The sequence below is a fragment of the Heteronotia binoei genome, chromosome 21 (assembly GCF_032191835.1).
Source record: "Heteronotia binoei isolate CCM8104 ecotype False Entrance Well chromosome 21, APGP_CSIRO_Hbin_v1, whole genome shotgun sequence".
In the NCBI taxonomy this organism is placed as follows: Eukaryota; Metazoa; Chordata; class Lepidosauria; order Squamata; family Gekkonidae; genus Heteronotia; species Heteronotia binoei.
The window spans coordinates 61,967,607-61,984,921 of NC_083243.1; the positions used below are offsets into that span (position 1 = coordinate 61,967,607).

At 44.1% G+C, this 17,315-nt stretch overlaps 1 protein-coding gene across 1 annotated transcript in view; it reads right to left on the bottom strand.

The window, feature by feature from the left end:
- The window catches only part of COCH (cochlin), a 44,320-nt gene that overhangs the window by 15,516 nt on the left and 11,489 nt on the right, over window positions 1-17,315 (bottom strand). The window contains exon 5 of the mRNA XM_060262291.1: window positions 600-733. Within this exon, the coding sequence (XP_060118274.1) occupies window positions 600-733 (134 nt within the window). The remainder of the gene's footprint in view (window positions 1-599; window positions 734-17,315) is intronic.

Consider the following 17,315-nt stretch of genomic DNA (forward strand, 5'->3'; position numbering starts at 1 on the left):
CTTTAAATTATTAAACGTTTCAGGTATCACTTCTTCATTAGCACATTTGGAAATCCTCCAAAATGTCCCCCTTCCAGGATTTCTTAAAAATGCAGAACCTTGACCATACAGAATCCTCCTCCTCCCTCTCCCCATCTTTTCCTGTTCCAGAACAGCAGCTTCTGTCAATCTTCCATTCCATTCCATAAGCCTTCACTAGGTTGTATTAAGAGTCTATTGTTTTCTTTTGTTTCCATTTCATTTTTCTTGAATCTCTTCTGAAATTTGTTTCCAAAGGAATGTCTTGAAAACATTCCTTAAAGCGGACAAAACTGAATCCTGTTTGTTTGTTTAAACTGTACTTTGTTTATATACATTGTATTTTGGTTTTTTTGTGAGCTGCTTCAAGACGACTCCTGCATGGAAACTACTGACATTATATGGCTTAATTTGATTAATGCTTATGTCATGTGTTAAGTTTGTCTGAAATTCTTTTATAACATGTTTATTGCTGCTAAAGAAGGCAGAATTTGAAACCATGATGAAAATTAGTGTTAGCCAGTCTCAGCTGATATGTTCAAGATCAGTTAACAAAAGAGCAAAACTTTTTGTTCACTTACTGGCAACTGAGAATGATGATGACCATTTACCAAGCCCTTGAGACTGGATTCCGTTGGCGTATATTCCAGCATAGCTCTCTTGCCCTGCTAAGTTTTGCATCATTACAGGTCCACCTGTACTAGTAATTATACCTCTGGGGCAAAAAAGAAAAAAAAAAGAGAGAAGTTATATGTTGTTATTGTTTTTAGACAAGTATTTCAGGTCAGTATAAGTGCATGCATTTAAAACTATTTCACAAAGACATGTCAAACTCCTACCCTGAGCACTGTACAAAGGAGTTATGAAACCCTGATTGTGCTGGCTTTTAATGGCCATGGGTAAGCATGAATATACTGTTTCAAGGCTAGAAATTCCAGTAAAGATTAGTCCTAAACAGGCCTCGGATTCAGCAGGAGCTCACAGGAGCACAGCTCCTGAACCTTTCTGAGGGTTCCTCCTCCCCCCCCCCCACACACACCTTGTCCATTGAATAGTTGGTGCAGCTGCATAACAATTCCTGGATGAGCTCCACCACCTATTTTTCTACAAAGCGACCCCTGGTCCAAAGTATATCTACTCACAAACAACATGACTTTAGGGTTGCCAAGTCCAATTCAAGAAATATCTGGGGACTTTGGGGTGGAGCCAGGAGACATTAGGGGTGGAGCCAAGATCAAGGCTGTGACAAGCATAATTGAATTCCAAAGGGAGTTCTGGCTATCACATTTAAAGGGACGGCACACCTTTTCAATTCCTTCCTTCCATAGGAAATGATGGATAGGGGCACCTTCTTTGGGGGCTCATAGAATTGCACCCCCTGATCCAAACTTTTTGAAACTTGGGGGGTATTTTGGGGAGAGGCACTAGATGCTATACTAAAAATTTGGTGCCTCTATCCCAAACAACAGCCCCCCCCAGAGCCCCAGATATCCACAGATCAATTCTCCATGATTTTCTATGGGAATAAATCTCCGTAGGGAATAATAGAGTTCCCAGCAGACGTTTCCCTCCCCTCCCCCCGCTTTCTGATGACCCTGAAGCCGGGGGAGGGTCTCCAAACGGGGGGATCCCCTGCCCCCACCTGGGGATTGGCAACCCTACATGACTTACTTCCTAATAATTTAGATTAGGCATTTTGGCTTTCCTGGATTTATTGCATAGTGATATGTACATCATTTTAGGCTGCAAATCCTATGGCTCACTCATGATAAGATTCACCATGGGTACAGAATACACACAGCCCTGACCTGGATAGCCCAGGCTAACCCCATATTGTCAGATCTCGGAAGCTAAGCAGGGTTGGCCCTGGCTAGTATTTGGATAGGAGACATCTATGAATACCATAGTCATCATGATGATGTGGTAGGCAATGGCAAACCACCTCTGAATGTCTCTTGTCTTGAAAGCCCTACTAGGTTGCCTAGGGTTGCCATGGCTGTGTTGGAAAATACCTGGAGACTTTGGAGGTGGAGTCAGGAGAGGGCGGGGTTAGGGGAGGGGCCTCAGCATGGTACAATGCCATAGTCCACCCTTCAAAGCAGTCATTTTCTCCAGGGGAGCAGATGTCTGCCAGCTGGAAATCAGTTGTAAAAGTGGAAGATCTCCAGCCCCATCTGGAGGCTGGCAACCCTAGGGTCACCATAAGTCAGCTGTGACTTGACAGCACTTTCCACCACCTCTGAATACATACAATTAATTTGCTAATTTTGAATGTGCAAAGTGTTCTCAAGGTTTATTTAGAAGCAACTATACCTTTATACAGTGGTACTCCCTCTGCAGCCTGTGGATAGCCACATTTCCAATTATCATCAGCCACATTTGCTTCTATCCCTGGCATGAGGCCTACACTTCAGGCCTACACTTCAGCCTTGCACCTTACCTGTTCTTCTAGTGATGGCTCTTTCAAGGTTGGAGCCACCTGCCAAGCACAAGCCTCACCGAGCAAGGACTTTGTTCACTTCCCTGAAACATGGGGAGGTGCCATATTGGGGAATGGTGTGACGCTTAAGTCACTGAGTAGCACTGTCTTTATAGTTTACCTATAATTACTGTTGATAGCACCAATGATATGTTTGTTTGAATCCCTGTATCATTCAGGGCCTTTTTTGAACAGGAATGCACAGGAATGTAGTTCTGGCTGGCTTGGTGTCAGGGAGTGAGCCTAATATGTAAATGAGTTCCTGCTGGGCTTTTTTTTGTAAAAAAAAGCCCAGCAGGAAAAAAAAGCCCAGCATCATTCTTCTCAAGTAATCAGTTGCTAGTATTTGGCATATTATTTTATAGGAGTAAAACAATGAGACATATTATGGTCAAAGGAGCCCTTCCCAGTTATTTATGCCTTTTTGTAAAAAAAAAGCCACGGTATCATTGAATAAGTATATATAACTGTTGGAGAAAACTGCGCCACCATGACATCAGAGGTTCTGTTGGTGTTCCACAGACATAAGGAAACCGTGAGATTAACTAATAATCTCCTTTTGCAGGCAGCAATTTGGTGGTGGCACCACAAAGTTGTTGTGCAACACAGAACTGAACTAAGTACAAATGTGCTTAGATGAAGCAGGAAATTTAATTATAAAACTAAGCATCCTCAGCTGTATCAATGTGAATAAGCATAACTAACATATTGTGTTAAGCTACTATAGTGTGATTACAACTGAAAACTGGTGTGGCAGATATTACTAAAGATATTCCATTTTGTAATGCTAATTTAAATGTCTTTCATCTGCCAAAAATAGATGATAAAAGACCTTTTGAAAGGGTTTGTTTTACATATTTGTAAATCAACCAGATTTTTGTGTATGGAATAGTAATTAATAATTTTTTGAGTATACATCATTCTTCTCAAGTAATCAGTTGCTAGTATTTGGCATATTATTTTATAGGAGTAAAACAATGAGACATATTATGGTCAAAGGAGCCCTTCCCAGTTATTTATGCCTTGTATGCAGAAAGAACTAAAATAAATTTGATTCCTTTTAAGCAGTTCCAGAATGAGAAAAACATAGTTGGGATGGATAACAGTAATGCAGTAGACTGAAGAAAAAGTAATACAAGGATTATTTATATACAATATATATCTCCCTTACACTGCAGCAGGTGCTTCCTCTGCCACTAGTACTTCTATGCATGTAAAGCTCCTTGAGAAGCACTGATCTTGTGCACATGAAAATGCTAGCAGAAGAAAAAGTGAGTGCTGCAGCAGAGAAAACCCTCTGAAGCTTCTGGGAAAAAGTGTTATGGGAACAGTGCCTTAGGATCCAAGCCAATGTGTTGTATCTATGCCCAACATTGCAACTATATGAGTTCAGTTCTGAGGCAACACAAGGGTTGTATATGTGATCTGAAATGTGCATAATGTGCAAAGCCCCTATGAAACGAACTGTCCTTGATGGAGTAAGGTGTGATTTCTCCAAATTGACCTGCAGACCCAAGGTGTCGAGAAGACAAAGAGTGATGGCAATGTGGGATGACAAACTCTCTTTCGACTCCACCACAAAGAGCCAGTCATTGATGTATGGAAAGACGACTATCCCTTGAAGCCGGAGATGAGCTTATCATCATCATCTTCATGAACACCCGAGGTGCAGTGGACAAACCGAACGGAAGAGCCTTGAACTGGAAGTGCTGAGAACCTACTGCAAACCGAAGGAAACATCTGAACGCAGGATGGATGCTGACGTGGAAGTATGCATCCTTGAGGTCCAGCGTTGCCATCCAATCCCCTTGGTTGATGAGGAGCAGAATTGTTTGCAGAGTGGACATTCTGAACTTCTGGTACAAAATAAATTTGTTCAGATTCCGAAGATCTATGATTGGTCTTAGACCCCACTCCCGCTTGGGAACCAGGAAGTAACGAGAGTAGAAGCTTCCCGTCCTGGCCTCCATTGGGGTCCTCTCTATGGCTTGTTTCTGTAAGAGGTTGCTCACCTCCGCCAGCAGAGGTGGGGAAGGGGGGGTGGTAATTACCATAGATTGGTTTGGAATCTGAGCAAAATATATTTTGTAGCCTTCCGCTATGATGGAAAGCGCCCATCTGTCCGTAGTGATGGACTCCCAGGCTGACAGGAATGGGCGGAGGCGGATAGATGAAGGTCAAAGGCCCTGCTTTTGAGGACGAGTGCTCTTGGACTTGACGGTGGTCTGTGCTGAAGCATAATGGTTTCTGTTGTTCCCCCTGTATGGGGACCTACTCTCAGGTTGAGCAGAGCGAGGTCTCCACTGCTGTTCCGGGGAAAACTTTTAGTACGGCTTCTTTGCCCAAGGCTTGTGCCACTGTTTCTGTCTTGCAGCTCTGGAAGATGCCGGTATGCCCAGGTTCCTGGAAGTTTTGATACTTTTATCCATTTCCTGGAGTGCATTATCGGTGGTAGAGCTGAACAGGCCTTCGCCCTCAAATGGCAGATCTTCAACGAAGGCCCTGGTGTCCTGCTGGAGAGCTGTGGATCTGAGCCAGGAGTGGCGGCGGAAGCAGACGGCAGAAGTGATGGTCCTTGCTGAGATGTCGACCATGTGCTTTGCTGCAGCCAGCTGTTGTTTGGCTATAGCAAAGCCTTCCTTCTGCAACTTCTTTGCAGTCGACCTCTTCTCCTCACTCAGGGAAGACAGGAGGTGAGTTAGTTGTTCCCACACTGAGTTTTGGTATCTAGCCATGCACGCGGCATAATTAGATACCTTTACTCCCAGCACCCCAGCAGAGTAGAACTTTCTCCCGACGTTATCCAGCTTCTTTCCCTTCTTGTCTGGTGGAGAGGAGTGCGTCTTGCGGGCCTTCGACGAGGAGGAAATGACCACCGAATTTGGCTTTGGGTGTGTAAACAGGAACTCAACCCCGGACTCTTGGACACGGTACATATGGTCCAAGCTTCTCGATGACATGGGTGTAGAAGCAGGCTTTGCCCAGGGCTCCTTCACCGCCTGTTGGATGACCTTCATCACCGGCAGGGCAACCGCTGTAGACGTATCCCACTGCACGATGTTGAACACGTTATCGTCTACAATGGGTTGCGGCTGTGTCACTGGAAGCGAGAGGGAGAGTGCTATCCTCTTCAGCAGGTCCCTATATGACTTCAGATCCTCCGATGGTGAGATGGGAAGATCCTCAGCCGTATGAGATACTGGTGAAGGTTCCAAAGCCCGGTCTGGATCGGCTGGTACCGACCTCGGAGTTCGACAATGAAGACTCTCTGCGTAAAGAATGTTCTGAGAGCACCGGAGTTGACTCTCTGACAAGCGACCGGATCGACACCGATGACCAAGGTTGGACTTCCTCCACCACCATGCCACGTCTGTCAGGCAGGACAGAGATCGATGCCGAAGGACGCCATCTAGAGTGTTGAGACAGCCTGGACATATGGGATGCCTCGGACTGCTGGTGCCAGTCTGCGAACTCGTGAGGAGGGTACCAGTGGTACGGTGGGTAGGGATAAGCGTAAGGAGGCCATTGGCGTTGCTCCCATGGTGGAAGCAGTGGGAAGCGACGAACTACTTTAGTCGGTTTCAGCTCTCTCCGGCCTCTCGCCTGATCCATCAATGCCGAAGGCTCCATCGGCACCGACACCTCCACCTCCGAGACCGCGTCTCTCTCACTGCGACGCCTGGATCCTGAAGAATGGGAGCGCTGAGTCAGGTCATTCTCTTGCTCCAATGCCAATAGGCGCAGCTGCAGAGCACTGCCTCTCGAAACCGAAGGGCTACGATGCGGGGACGCCAAGATCTTCCTCGGTGGAGCTGTCGATGTTGAAGCATCATGAGAAGGCGAAGGGGTGCAGGATGGTCTCTTCTTCCACTTCTCCTTCAATTTCACCTTCTTCAGCGCAGATGATCGGGTCCCCGAGTCATCCTGATGGTTCTTAGCCAGGGTGTCCACTGACCCTTCAGAAGGCCGTTTCGTGGAACGCCCACGCTCGACCGGCATCTCGGTCCTGATCGGCGAAGTCTCAGCCGATGTGACCGTCGGGGCAGCGGCCTCAACTATCAGTACAAACGGGCCCGATGCTATCTTTTGAGGACGAAGTGCCAACTTGACTAAAGTTGCCGAAAGTCTCGCTGCTCGATACTTATGAGTTTGCTTGGAGAAACTCAGACAGTGTGCGCAAGAATCGACGTGATGTCCCTCACCCAGACAGAGGAGACAGGGAATGGCTGTCGGGGGGGGGGCAATCTTCTTCCCACAGGAGCGGCACCTCTTAAAAAAACCCCAACGTTTTTCCATAGACGCCCAGGAAAAAACCCCACCCAGGAAAGTCTCTGAGGGGGAAAACATGGGGGGGAAACCGAGCCCCAAAGGGCAAGTCCAACAAACTTTTCTTTTAAACAACACTAACTAACAACTAACTAACTAACTACACTAAGAAAATAACAAACAGGCTATATACAACAGGAAAAAAGCAATCTAAGATTACTTTACCGACCGGGGACACGAAAGGAGATCCTCTCAGCGCAGCGGTTAGAAAGGAACTCACTCTGGTGCCGGCAAGAATGCGCATTGGGATGCCTGCGCATGCCCGTTGGTGCTGAGCGCAAAAAAACCCCAGGCTTTTTAGGTACCGATTTGGGGATCGGCGCAGGCTCTCTATCCCATGAGTGTGAAGCACAGAGACCACGAAGAAGATCATTACTTCCAGGTCTATTGTACATTGCTTCCAGGTGCTGTCATTGTGACGGGCATGTTGGGTGAACCCTAGTCTGATTTCAGCCTTAGCTGATAGCAGTTTAACACAGATAGAAGAACTGAAAGAAAATTGGCAAGGAATTTGGGAAGTAGACAAAGATTCCCATTCAGGCCAAGGAAAGGGGATAGAAAGAGAAGAAAAAACTAAGTTGGTCTTAAAGGTGCAACTTGACTCCTATTTTATTCTACTACTTCAGACCAACACGGCTGACTACTTGGATCAGTCAAATAGGGCGTTAGCTCTGATGAGTGCTGAGATCCCTGGTCTGGTCTGGTTAGAAACTGCTTTTGGAGACCTTAAGTTAAAAATTCAAGATGGATACTGGTATTTCAAGAGAAGGGCTTTCAGTACTGAAAGAGTGTAACAGCCTTCTGGAAACCAAAAGAGCCAAAGAATACTCAAAGAAAGTGTACTAAAGTGTTTGGGGAAAACACTGGAACAAAAGCCTCTCAACACAAGGGTTTAAGTAACTCTGAATATCTCATTAACCTGAAACATAAGAACTAAAGTCTGTGCTTGTAGTGGGTTTGCCTCAGAAATTTCAACCATTAATTTCACTTGATCTTTCCCCTCTGTTTTGTTATTTTTGAATTTCAAAATGCCTCAAATTACATTTAAGTTGTTTAAGTTAAAGTGAGCTCCCAATCCTTCCCTCAGTTTTCTGGGCTGAGCAAACAGCCAAAATATCATACTTTGACAGGATGATGGGACAGCCTTTCTTCAAGAAAGAAGAAAAGAAAGCACATTACGTGGCTCAGTCAGACAGGAATATAAAAATGGAGGGAAAAAATCTTGCCTCTAAGGGAGGCACGTGGATGGGGCCGTCATAGCACCCTTCATCAAGTCTGATCTGAAAAGGAAATTATATTAAGTATCTGTGTGCTTAACCATACAGTAACCCAAACTTTGGGCATTGTCCAGGAGGAACAAATACTTTGAAAAAACATGGATTTGTATTATCTGGCGGTAATTTTTGCAATAACTTTTTGTTTCCTTTTTATTGAAGAAGTCTGTGTAAGTACAACTTAAAAACTGGCAAACTCTAGTGTGAGCCAGTGTAAAATACTGGTTAGTGTAAGATACTGGTTAGATTGTTAGATTAGAACCTGGGATACTAGCCATGTGCCATCAAGCTTGCTAGGTGGCCTTGGGACTGTCTCTCTCAGCCTAACTTACCTTACAGAACTACTGCAAGGATAAAATGCCATCCTGAATTCTTTGAGGAAAGATGGGATAAAAATATCCACGGTCAGATTAGTGCAATAAAAGACAGGAGAAAAACTCAGCCTTCTGAAACCTTCCTGTCCTCAGAGAATAGGATGCCTTTTATATTTTAGTCTCTTCTGTTCACAGAAGAGAAGGTAATAATAGCATATCATGATAATCTAAAGCTTTACTCTTCAAATGAATTTTGATCTGAATTCAGTAGCACAAATGTCCTGCTATAACAATCTGGACTTTTAAAAGGATCTGTTTAAGATAGGAAAAATAGGGGAAGGAGGAGAGAGAGGAGAAAAAGAAGGAGGGAGATGAAAAGGGAGATAGGATAAAAGGAGAACAATGATCACATGAGGAAAAACATTAAAAGCTGGCAGGGGAGGCATGATCATGATGGAGGTTTTCCCAGGGTGAGGCTCATCCAATGCACCCCGGGTGTGCTGACCTCTGCGATTTCCCCAAATGCGGGAAAGCTGGATCTGTTTGCAGATTGGTGCTAAACATGTGTTCTAGGTCCAAAATGTTTTTTGTTCTAAACAGCCTGATGTGCTCGGTGCAATAATGTCACTTCTGGGTGATGTTATCACGCTGGGAAAAGGACTGGAGTCCCCTGGAAGCTAAGACCTGGCAATCCTAAATCAGACTGAACTCAGTCAAGTCAGAAATCTTTCTGAATCTCTGCTCAGTAGGCAGCTGTCTCAATACTTTCCTGCTCAGCTGATACTAACCAATCAGATCGGAGCAGACTGCCATTCAAGGCTTTCTGGCTCTGTAAAAAATTAACAGTTCTTCACAGTCCTGCTCTATTTACAGAGCACTTCTAAGCTTTTAAAAAGTGCAGTCTATCACAGGCCCATGACTAGACATGGTACAAGGAAAAATCTTTACTTAAATTTATATTACATATACAGCTTATTTCCCTATAATTTAGGATTTCTATTGGGAAAGACAATGTTCAATTGTTTCAGAATTTGGGGAATCACCAACAGCTTTTTACTTCAAAATATACAAACCTCTTGTCTGTACACACAAGCCACTTGTGCACATATCATATAGTGCCAAGTCCCTATTCTCTTGAATGATCTTAGTGCTGTCAAAATTAAGTAATGATCAGCTCAGCACAAGTGTCCAGGGAGGATAAAAGGGTGCCAAAATAATGTCCATTCAAGCTGCCATGCAAAGACAGGAAAAAACATGTCAAAGTGAAGGAAAACTGCTATTTGTCTTTAATAGCAGGAGATTCTGTTCCACTGTGATGAAAGAGGTAAAAATGAAGGAGACAAGTTGTGGTTATATCCTTATAAGCGGTACATATATTATTCAGTCCAGAAATCCAAAGCAAAACAATTTCTCCTCTGAGATCCAAATGGCACACCATGATGCTGTTACTTTGCTCTCTGTGTATACAGATGGGAAAACCACATGTGCATGAAACAGAAAGCAAAATATAGATCTCATGGGCCTACCAGAGTAAGGAACACAAAATTTAACAATTAATTCGATATGACATGATTTCATGTGCTTAAGTACAATAGACTACTCTGAACTTAACCACTGGGGTACCAAAAACAAAATTAACCATTATTTAGTTCAATGGCCAAGAACACAAGAGAGAGTAAAGTAACAATGCTCTCCTTCTGTCTCCCTTTTCTTATTAGTTTTTGTTTACTAATTATTTTCTCTATCTCCCTCACTTGATATGTCTAACCTGTCCCAGCTTTTAATTAATTGCTTCATTTTACACTGACAGCGACACATAATGAGAAGTTATTTTAAAAGGAGTCTATCTTGTATCCCATGCTGTTTAACATTTATGAGATACCACTGGGAGAAATAATCTTGGAGTGAGGTGCCACCAATACCTGGATGACACCACATCTATTTATCCTTATCAGCTGAGTTGGGTGGGCCTATGGACTGTATAAGTCTGTAATAGGTATCTAGAGAAGGTGATGGGATGGATGAGGGCCAATTGCTCATGGATTGAGGAGTCAGCCAGGCCAGGAAGGGGTTGTACTCCTCCAGAAGGAGCAGGTTTGTGGCCTAGGGTTGGGTTCTAGCCTGAAGCTGCTTCACTGCAGGCTAAGGTTTCCTCTGTGGCATGTAGCACCTTTTACTAACTTTGGCTAATATGCCAGTTACAGCCATTCACAGAAAGCTTGATTTGGTCACAGTTGCTGCCAGGGAGCATGAGGGTCGAGAGATTGAGTTTCTTGATGCTCTCAATGACTGTGCTATGGAGCAGATGGTCACAGAACCTACCAGGGGTGGGGCGATCCTGGATTTGGTCTTAAGTAATGCTCAAGACATGGTGAGAGATGTAAAAGTGATCGCACCACTTGGGTACAGTGACCATAACGTTATTGATTTCACCATTTGTATAAATAGAGAGTTGCCCCAAAAGACTGGCACAACCATGTTTAACTTTAAAAGGGGTACATTCTCTGAGATGAGGAGGCATGTGAAGAGGAAACTGAAAGGAAAGGTAAATACAGTAAAAACCCTTGGGGAAGCTTGGAGGCTATTTAAAACTACAATCCTAGAAGCTCATATAAAATATATACCACAAGTTAGGAAAGGCACAAAAAGGTATAAGAAAAGGCCTGCATGGTTAACAAACAAAGTAATGGAAGCTGTAAAAGGTAAGAAGGACTCTTTTAAGTGGTGGAAAGCTAGTCCAAGTGAGATTAATAAAAGGGAACACAGGCTGTGGCAAATCAAATGCAAGACTGTGATCAGGCAGGCAAAAAGGGACTATGAGGAGCATATTGCAAAAAACATAAAGACCAACAATTAAAATTTCTTCAAATATATTAGAAGCAGGAAACCAGCCAGGGAGGCAGTGGGGCCCTTGGATGACCAAGGGGTAAAAGGATTACTGAAGAAGGATAGGGAAATGGCTGAGAAGCTGAATACATTTTTTGCCTCCGTCTTCACTGTGGAAGACGAGAAGTGTTTGCCCGCTCCAGAACCACTAAATTTGGAAGGGGTGTTGAAAGACCTGAGTCAGATTGAGGTGACAAGAGAGGAGGTCCTACAACTGATAGACAAATTAAAAACTAATAAGTCACCAGGTCCAGATGGCATACATCCAAGAGTTCTAAAAGAACTCAAAGTTGAACTTGTGGATCTCCTGACAAAAATATGCAAACTTTCATTGAAATTTGCCTCCATTCCTGAAGACTGGAAGGTATCAAATGTCACCCCCATCTTTAAAAAGGGTTCCAGAGGAGATCCGGGAAATTACAGGCCAGTCAGTCTGACTTCAATACCAGGAAAGTTGGTAGAAACCATTATCAAGGACAGAATGAGTAGGCACATTGATGAACATGGGTTACTGAGGAAGACTCAGCATGGGTTCTGTAAGGGAAGATCTTGCCTCATTAACCTGTTGCATTTCTTTGAGGGGGTGAACAAACATGTGGACAAAGGGGACCCAATAGATGTTGTTTACTTTGACTTCCAGAAAGCTTTTGATAAAGTTCCTCATCAAAGGCTCCTTAAAAAGCTTGAGAGTCATGGAGTAAAAGGACAGGTCCTCTTGTGGATCAAAAACTGGCTAATTAATAGGAAGCAGAGAGTGAGTATAAATGGGCAGTCTTTGCAGTGGAGGACGGTAAGCAGTGGGGTGCTGCAGGGCTCGGTACTGGGTCCCATGCTCTTTAACTTGTTCATAAATGATTTGGAGTTGGGAGTGAGCAGTGAAGTGGCCAAGTTTGCAGATGACACTAAATTGTTCAGGGTGGTGAGAACCAGAGAGGATTGTGAGGAACTCCAAAGGGATCTGTTGAGGCTGGGTGAGTGGGCGTCAACATGGCAGGTGAGGTTCAATGTGGCCAAGTGCAAAGTAATGCACTTTGGGGCCAAGAATCCCAGCTACAAATACAAGCTGATGGGGTGTGAACTGGCAGAGACTGACCAAGAGAGAGATCTTGGGGTCGTGGTAGATAACTCACTGAAAATGTCAAGACAGTGTGCGATTGCAATAAAAAAGGCCAACGCCATGCTGGGAATTATTAAGAAGGGACTTGAAAACAAATCAGCCAGTATCATAATGCCCCTGTATAAATCGATGGTGCGGTCTCATTTGGAATACTGTGTGTAATTCTGGTCACCACACCTCAAAAAGGATATTATAGCATTGGAAAAAGTGCAGAAAAGGGCAACTAGAATGATTAAAGGTTTGGAACACTTTCCCTATGAAGAAAGGTTAAAACGCTTGGGGCTCTTTAGCTTGGAGAAACCTTGACTGCGGGGTGATATGATAGAGGTTTACAAGATAATGCGTGGGATGGAGAAAGTAGAGAAAGAAGTACTTTTCTCCCTTTCTCACAATACAAGAACTCGTGGGCATTCGATGAAATTGCTGAGCAGTCTGGTTAAAATGGATAAAAGGAAGTACTTCTTCACCCAAAGGGTGATTAACGTGTGGAATTCACTGCCACAGGAGGTGGAGGCGGCTACAAGCATAGACAGCTTCAAGAGGGGGTTAGATAAAAATATGGAGCATAGGTCCATCAGTGGCTATTAGCCACAGTGTGTATGTGTGTGTATAATTTTTTTTTTTTACCACTGTGTGACACAGAGTGTTGGACTGGATGGGCCATTGGCCTGATCCAACATGGCTTCTCTTATGTTCTTAGCTATAAACTGCCTTGAGCAGGTTTCTGGAGAGGTGATGTATACACTTTAAAAATCTAATAAATCAATAAATAACATATTCCAAATTCAACAGGGCTTTGTTTTGTCTAATTAGTGAGACCCTCCCTCCCATAGAATTTCAGTAGATGCTGCAATGATATGAAAAGCTTCATCAGCTGAAATTATTTCTGCTATGTATTAAGATAAAGTGATCCTGTCTAGTATGAAATACTGGCCGGGGGGGAGAGCTATAGTGAATTTGTCCCATGACTGTAGCAGTATCTGTTAGAGAAATAAATAGAAGACACAACAAATTTGACTTTACTAGTATGGAGAAGTTCCTGTTATCACTGAGGAACAGAACTCCATCTTTGGAACACCATTATGTGATTTGTCTGGTAATAATCAGAGCTGCAATGCACTTGGCTAACTCTACTGTTACAGTAGGAACTTAGGAAGAATCCACAGGTTCCTCAAAGAACTGATCCCAGCCACCAGTGAAGGAGTTCAATAGGTTTATTGACAGCTTGGTTCTAAAGTCTTGTAACAATTTCATCTTAACCACCACAACAGAGCTTCTTTCCTGAGACCACCACGCTGCACATGGCCTCACCTCCAAACATAAGGTATTTCTTAACTATAACATCCTGTTATAACACTTTAATATCTTTACAACCAAAGGAAATATACATTATGTTCTAGACAGTTCCCTGGAAGGTCAGATGCTGAAGCTGAAGCTCAAATACTTTGGCCACCAAATGAGAAGGGAGCACTCACTTGAGAAGATCCTGATGCTGGGAAAAACAGAAGGCAAAAGAAGAAGGGGACAGCAAAAGATGAGATGGCTGAACAGCATTACTGATATGACTAACATGAATTTGAGCAGACTTCAGAGGAAGACAGGAGGGCCTGGTGTGACTTTGTCCATGGGGTCACAAAGACTCGACTGTGTGACTGAATAACAACAGTAAGTTTATAGCACTAAGTAGTTCCGAGTAAGTTCATAGTAGTAAGTATTTTGAGTCAGACCATTGGATTACCTAGCGTAATATTGTGCACCAATCATTCTGCAAGAGAAGAAGCCTTTCCATGCCGTTACAAATTATCCTTTTAACTGGAAATGCTAGTTATTAAACCTAGGGAGCCACTAAACTATGGGCTCTCTCAATATATTCCCTCCCAACCTCCTGTCTTCCCATTCAGGACTTTGCCAGAGTTAACAGATTTCAGCCATCCTACACTACTCACCTCACCTCTCAAAATTAAGAAAATATGTAATCTGAAATATCTTGATTTTTCTTCTAAAAAAGGTTGGTGGTTGTTCCTTTAAAGAACGAATCACGATTCTTCTCTTGGTGATATGCCCAATTTCATACATTCTTAAGGAAGAATGCAAGATGATGTAGTGAGTGTTCAAGCTCTCTTTAGAGAATATAAACATTTAGAATTTATAGGCAAAGATGCACATCATTAGAAATGATTTATCTCTATTGTGCAAAAAAGGATTCAATTTATGTGGTTTTTCAGGCCACGTAAGGGCAGCATTAGTGATGTGCTCCTTTTCTCTGTTTAAACAATGTCTGAGCATATCTATATTCTAATAGCCAAGTCAGTCAGATCTGGGGACACTTAAATCCAGACATTGGACCCAGGAACAGACAATGCAAATTGTCCTACAAACCTGAAAAATACCACCCCCCCAGCAACGTGCAGAATAGGGTTGCTAGGACCAACTCAGGAAATATCTGGGATCTTTGGGGGTGGAGCCTGGAGACTTTCCCATTCCAAATAAATAAAAATACAGCAGTGAAGTTCCCCTTCAATTCCTTCTCCTCTTTTTTGGCCTTCAAAAGGTTTCCCAGCAGTTGCAATTCCACTAAATAAAAGTGAATGCACAAAGCAGCCAAAATAAAAAGTTTAAAAGCCCACACTGAGGCAATTTACTCATGGGAGTTGCTGGATGTAGTGATCTGCTGTATTTCAACCAACTTCTTCAGATTAGCACAGGAAAATGAAAGTACTGAGCAGAGCAGTCTAGGGAGTGGAGTTTTCCTCCATCCCATAATCAGGTTCTAGTTAACTCTTTACTATCCCTTTTACTGTGCAAATTACTTCTGAAAGTAATGCAAAACAAACAGAGGGACTAGGCTCTTTTTCTTCCTCTCTAACACAGTCACTGGGAAGAGGCATGTGCCTCTGCCTGCTCACTCCCCCTAAAGCTTTAGTCTCATTGAGATTTAAAGGCACACACACCTTCGAAAACACAAATAGTTTACAAGTTTCTAAATCTGCCAAGATGGAAAGGAACATCATGGCTGTTTGGGCAGGACTTCCTCCCACCGGCCAGCTGGTTGGCAGTGGGGAGGAGCCTCCAAAACCTGGACCTGGGGGCTGGCAAACCTAGTCAGACAGAAGGTGGGTGGGAAGGAGAGAAGGAAGCAGAGAATGTTGTGGATATGAGTGCTGCCAGGTGGAGGGAAAGAGGACATAGTCTAGGGAAGTTAAAATAGGGGGAAATGGGTATCCTTTGCAAGTCCTTGCAGGTGCCTCACTGTGCAACTGGACCCACCCTGGCAACTGGCACCATACAACTGGGCCATACAACTGGGTAGAGGGTGACAGGGTAGGTTGGGTTGCCAGTCTCCAGGTGCAGTCTAGAGATCTGCTTTTACAACTGATCTCCAGACTACAGATATCAGCTCCCCTGGGGAAAATGGTTGCTTTGGAGGATGGATGCTATGGCATTGTACCATTCTGAGGTCCCTCTCCTTACTGCATCCTCAGAACCTCAAGGTATCAGCCATATAGGTAGGGTAGGGCAGAAAACTGAAGATGGGGAGAAGATAAAGGTAGGTTAGCTGGTAGATGGGAAGAAGAGAAAGCAGGAAAGGAAGAAGCTACAGAGGCTTTCAAGGAAGGGGAAAAGGAAAAGTAGGGGAGAGGGAAAGTCCTTGTGCGTTCCTGCTTGTAGGTGTATAGTCTTCAGCAGGGGTGGAATTCTAGCAGGAGCTCCTTTGCATATTAGGCCACATACCCCCAATGTAGCCAATCCTCCAAGAGCTTACAAAAAAGCCTTGCAAGCTCTTGGAGGATTGGCTACATCAGAGGTGTGTGGCCTAATATGCAAAGGAGCTCCTGCAAGAATTCCACCCCTGGTCTTCAGAAAATGACATAGCCCAGAATGCTGCCATTTAATACAAAAGAGAAAACCTAAAGCTAAGCAAAGCTTTAGATGAGTTGCTGGAAACAGTGAAAATAAAGAGGCAGTCCAGAACCTTTAGGGTTATTTAAGAATCACAGCCCCATATTAGCTAACAGCTAAAAAAAAATGTGAACCAGAGGCTAAAAAACTGAGCTAGCTCACACTAGTTCAGCTTAGAGGGAACACTGCCTCCAAGTACCCCATCTCCAGAGATGCACAGCAAAGGGGCAACCACACACTGACAGACTTGGCCTGGGAATTCATCTCTTTGCATACACTCTGGGTGCCACTTGAATACTGCAGGCTCCTATAGTAAAGGGTATTGTGGGGGGGGGGGGAGTAACCCAAGGCAGCTGCACCCAGCAGTATGCCCCATGTCATGTGATGTGGCATTTTCCCAGGAATATCTACCTAAAAGTTCTGGTTATGATGATGTAGGGTGTGTGCAGGGATGCTGGCAGACCCATACTTAGCTGTTGGCTTGGTTCCTTGCCAGGGTGCCTCCTCTCCCCAAGTGGGTTGGGCGCAACTGGCATTGACTGACAGCCATTCTACCATGTTCACTGGAACTGCTGGCCAATCTACCATGGCAGTCATTGCCTTGCAGCAGCAGAACCAGATGGAGTAGATACAGTTGACATGGATGGGGGTCAGGTGTCACTTGGATGGCAATGACATGCACCTCATGAGAGTATTCTGACAACCGGAGCTCTCTTTGGTGGGGCACAAGCCCTATTGGGACCCCCACCAGCATGTCTCTAGTGGTAATGAGCACTGAACTGTTAGTCATCACTGCATATGTCTCTGTCTGCTATGAAAGTAGTGGTTCAATGGTGAGGTGACTTGGGATGATGATCAGTAACCAGTGTGGGTCCTTCCAGTCTGTCATGAGGCTGCCATCTCACTGGTTCTAGCCCAGTTGCTTCAGCATCTCCAGTCAGGGAGCTATTCATCCAGCAAGTCAACTCCACTCATAGGCATGCTGTGACAGGGATGGCTTG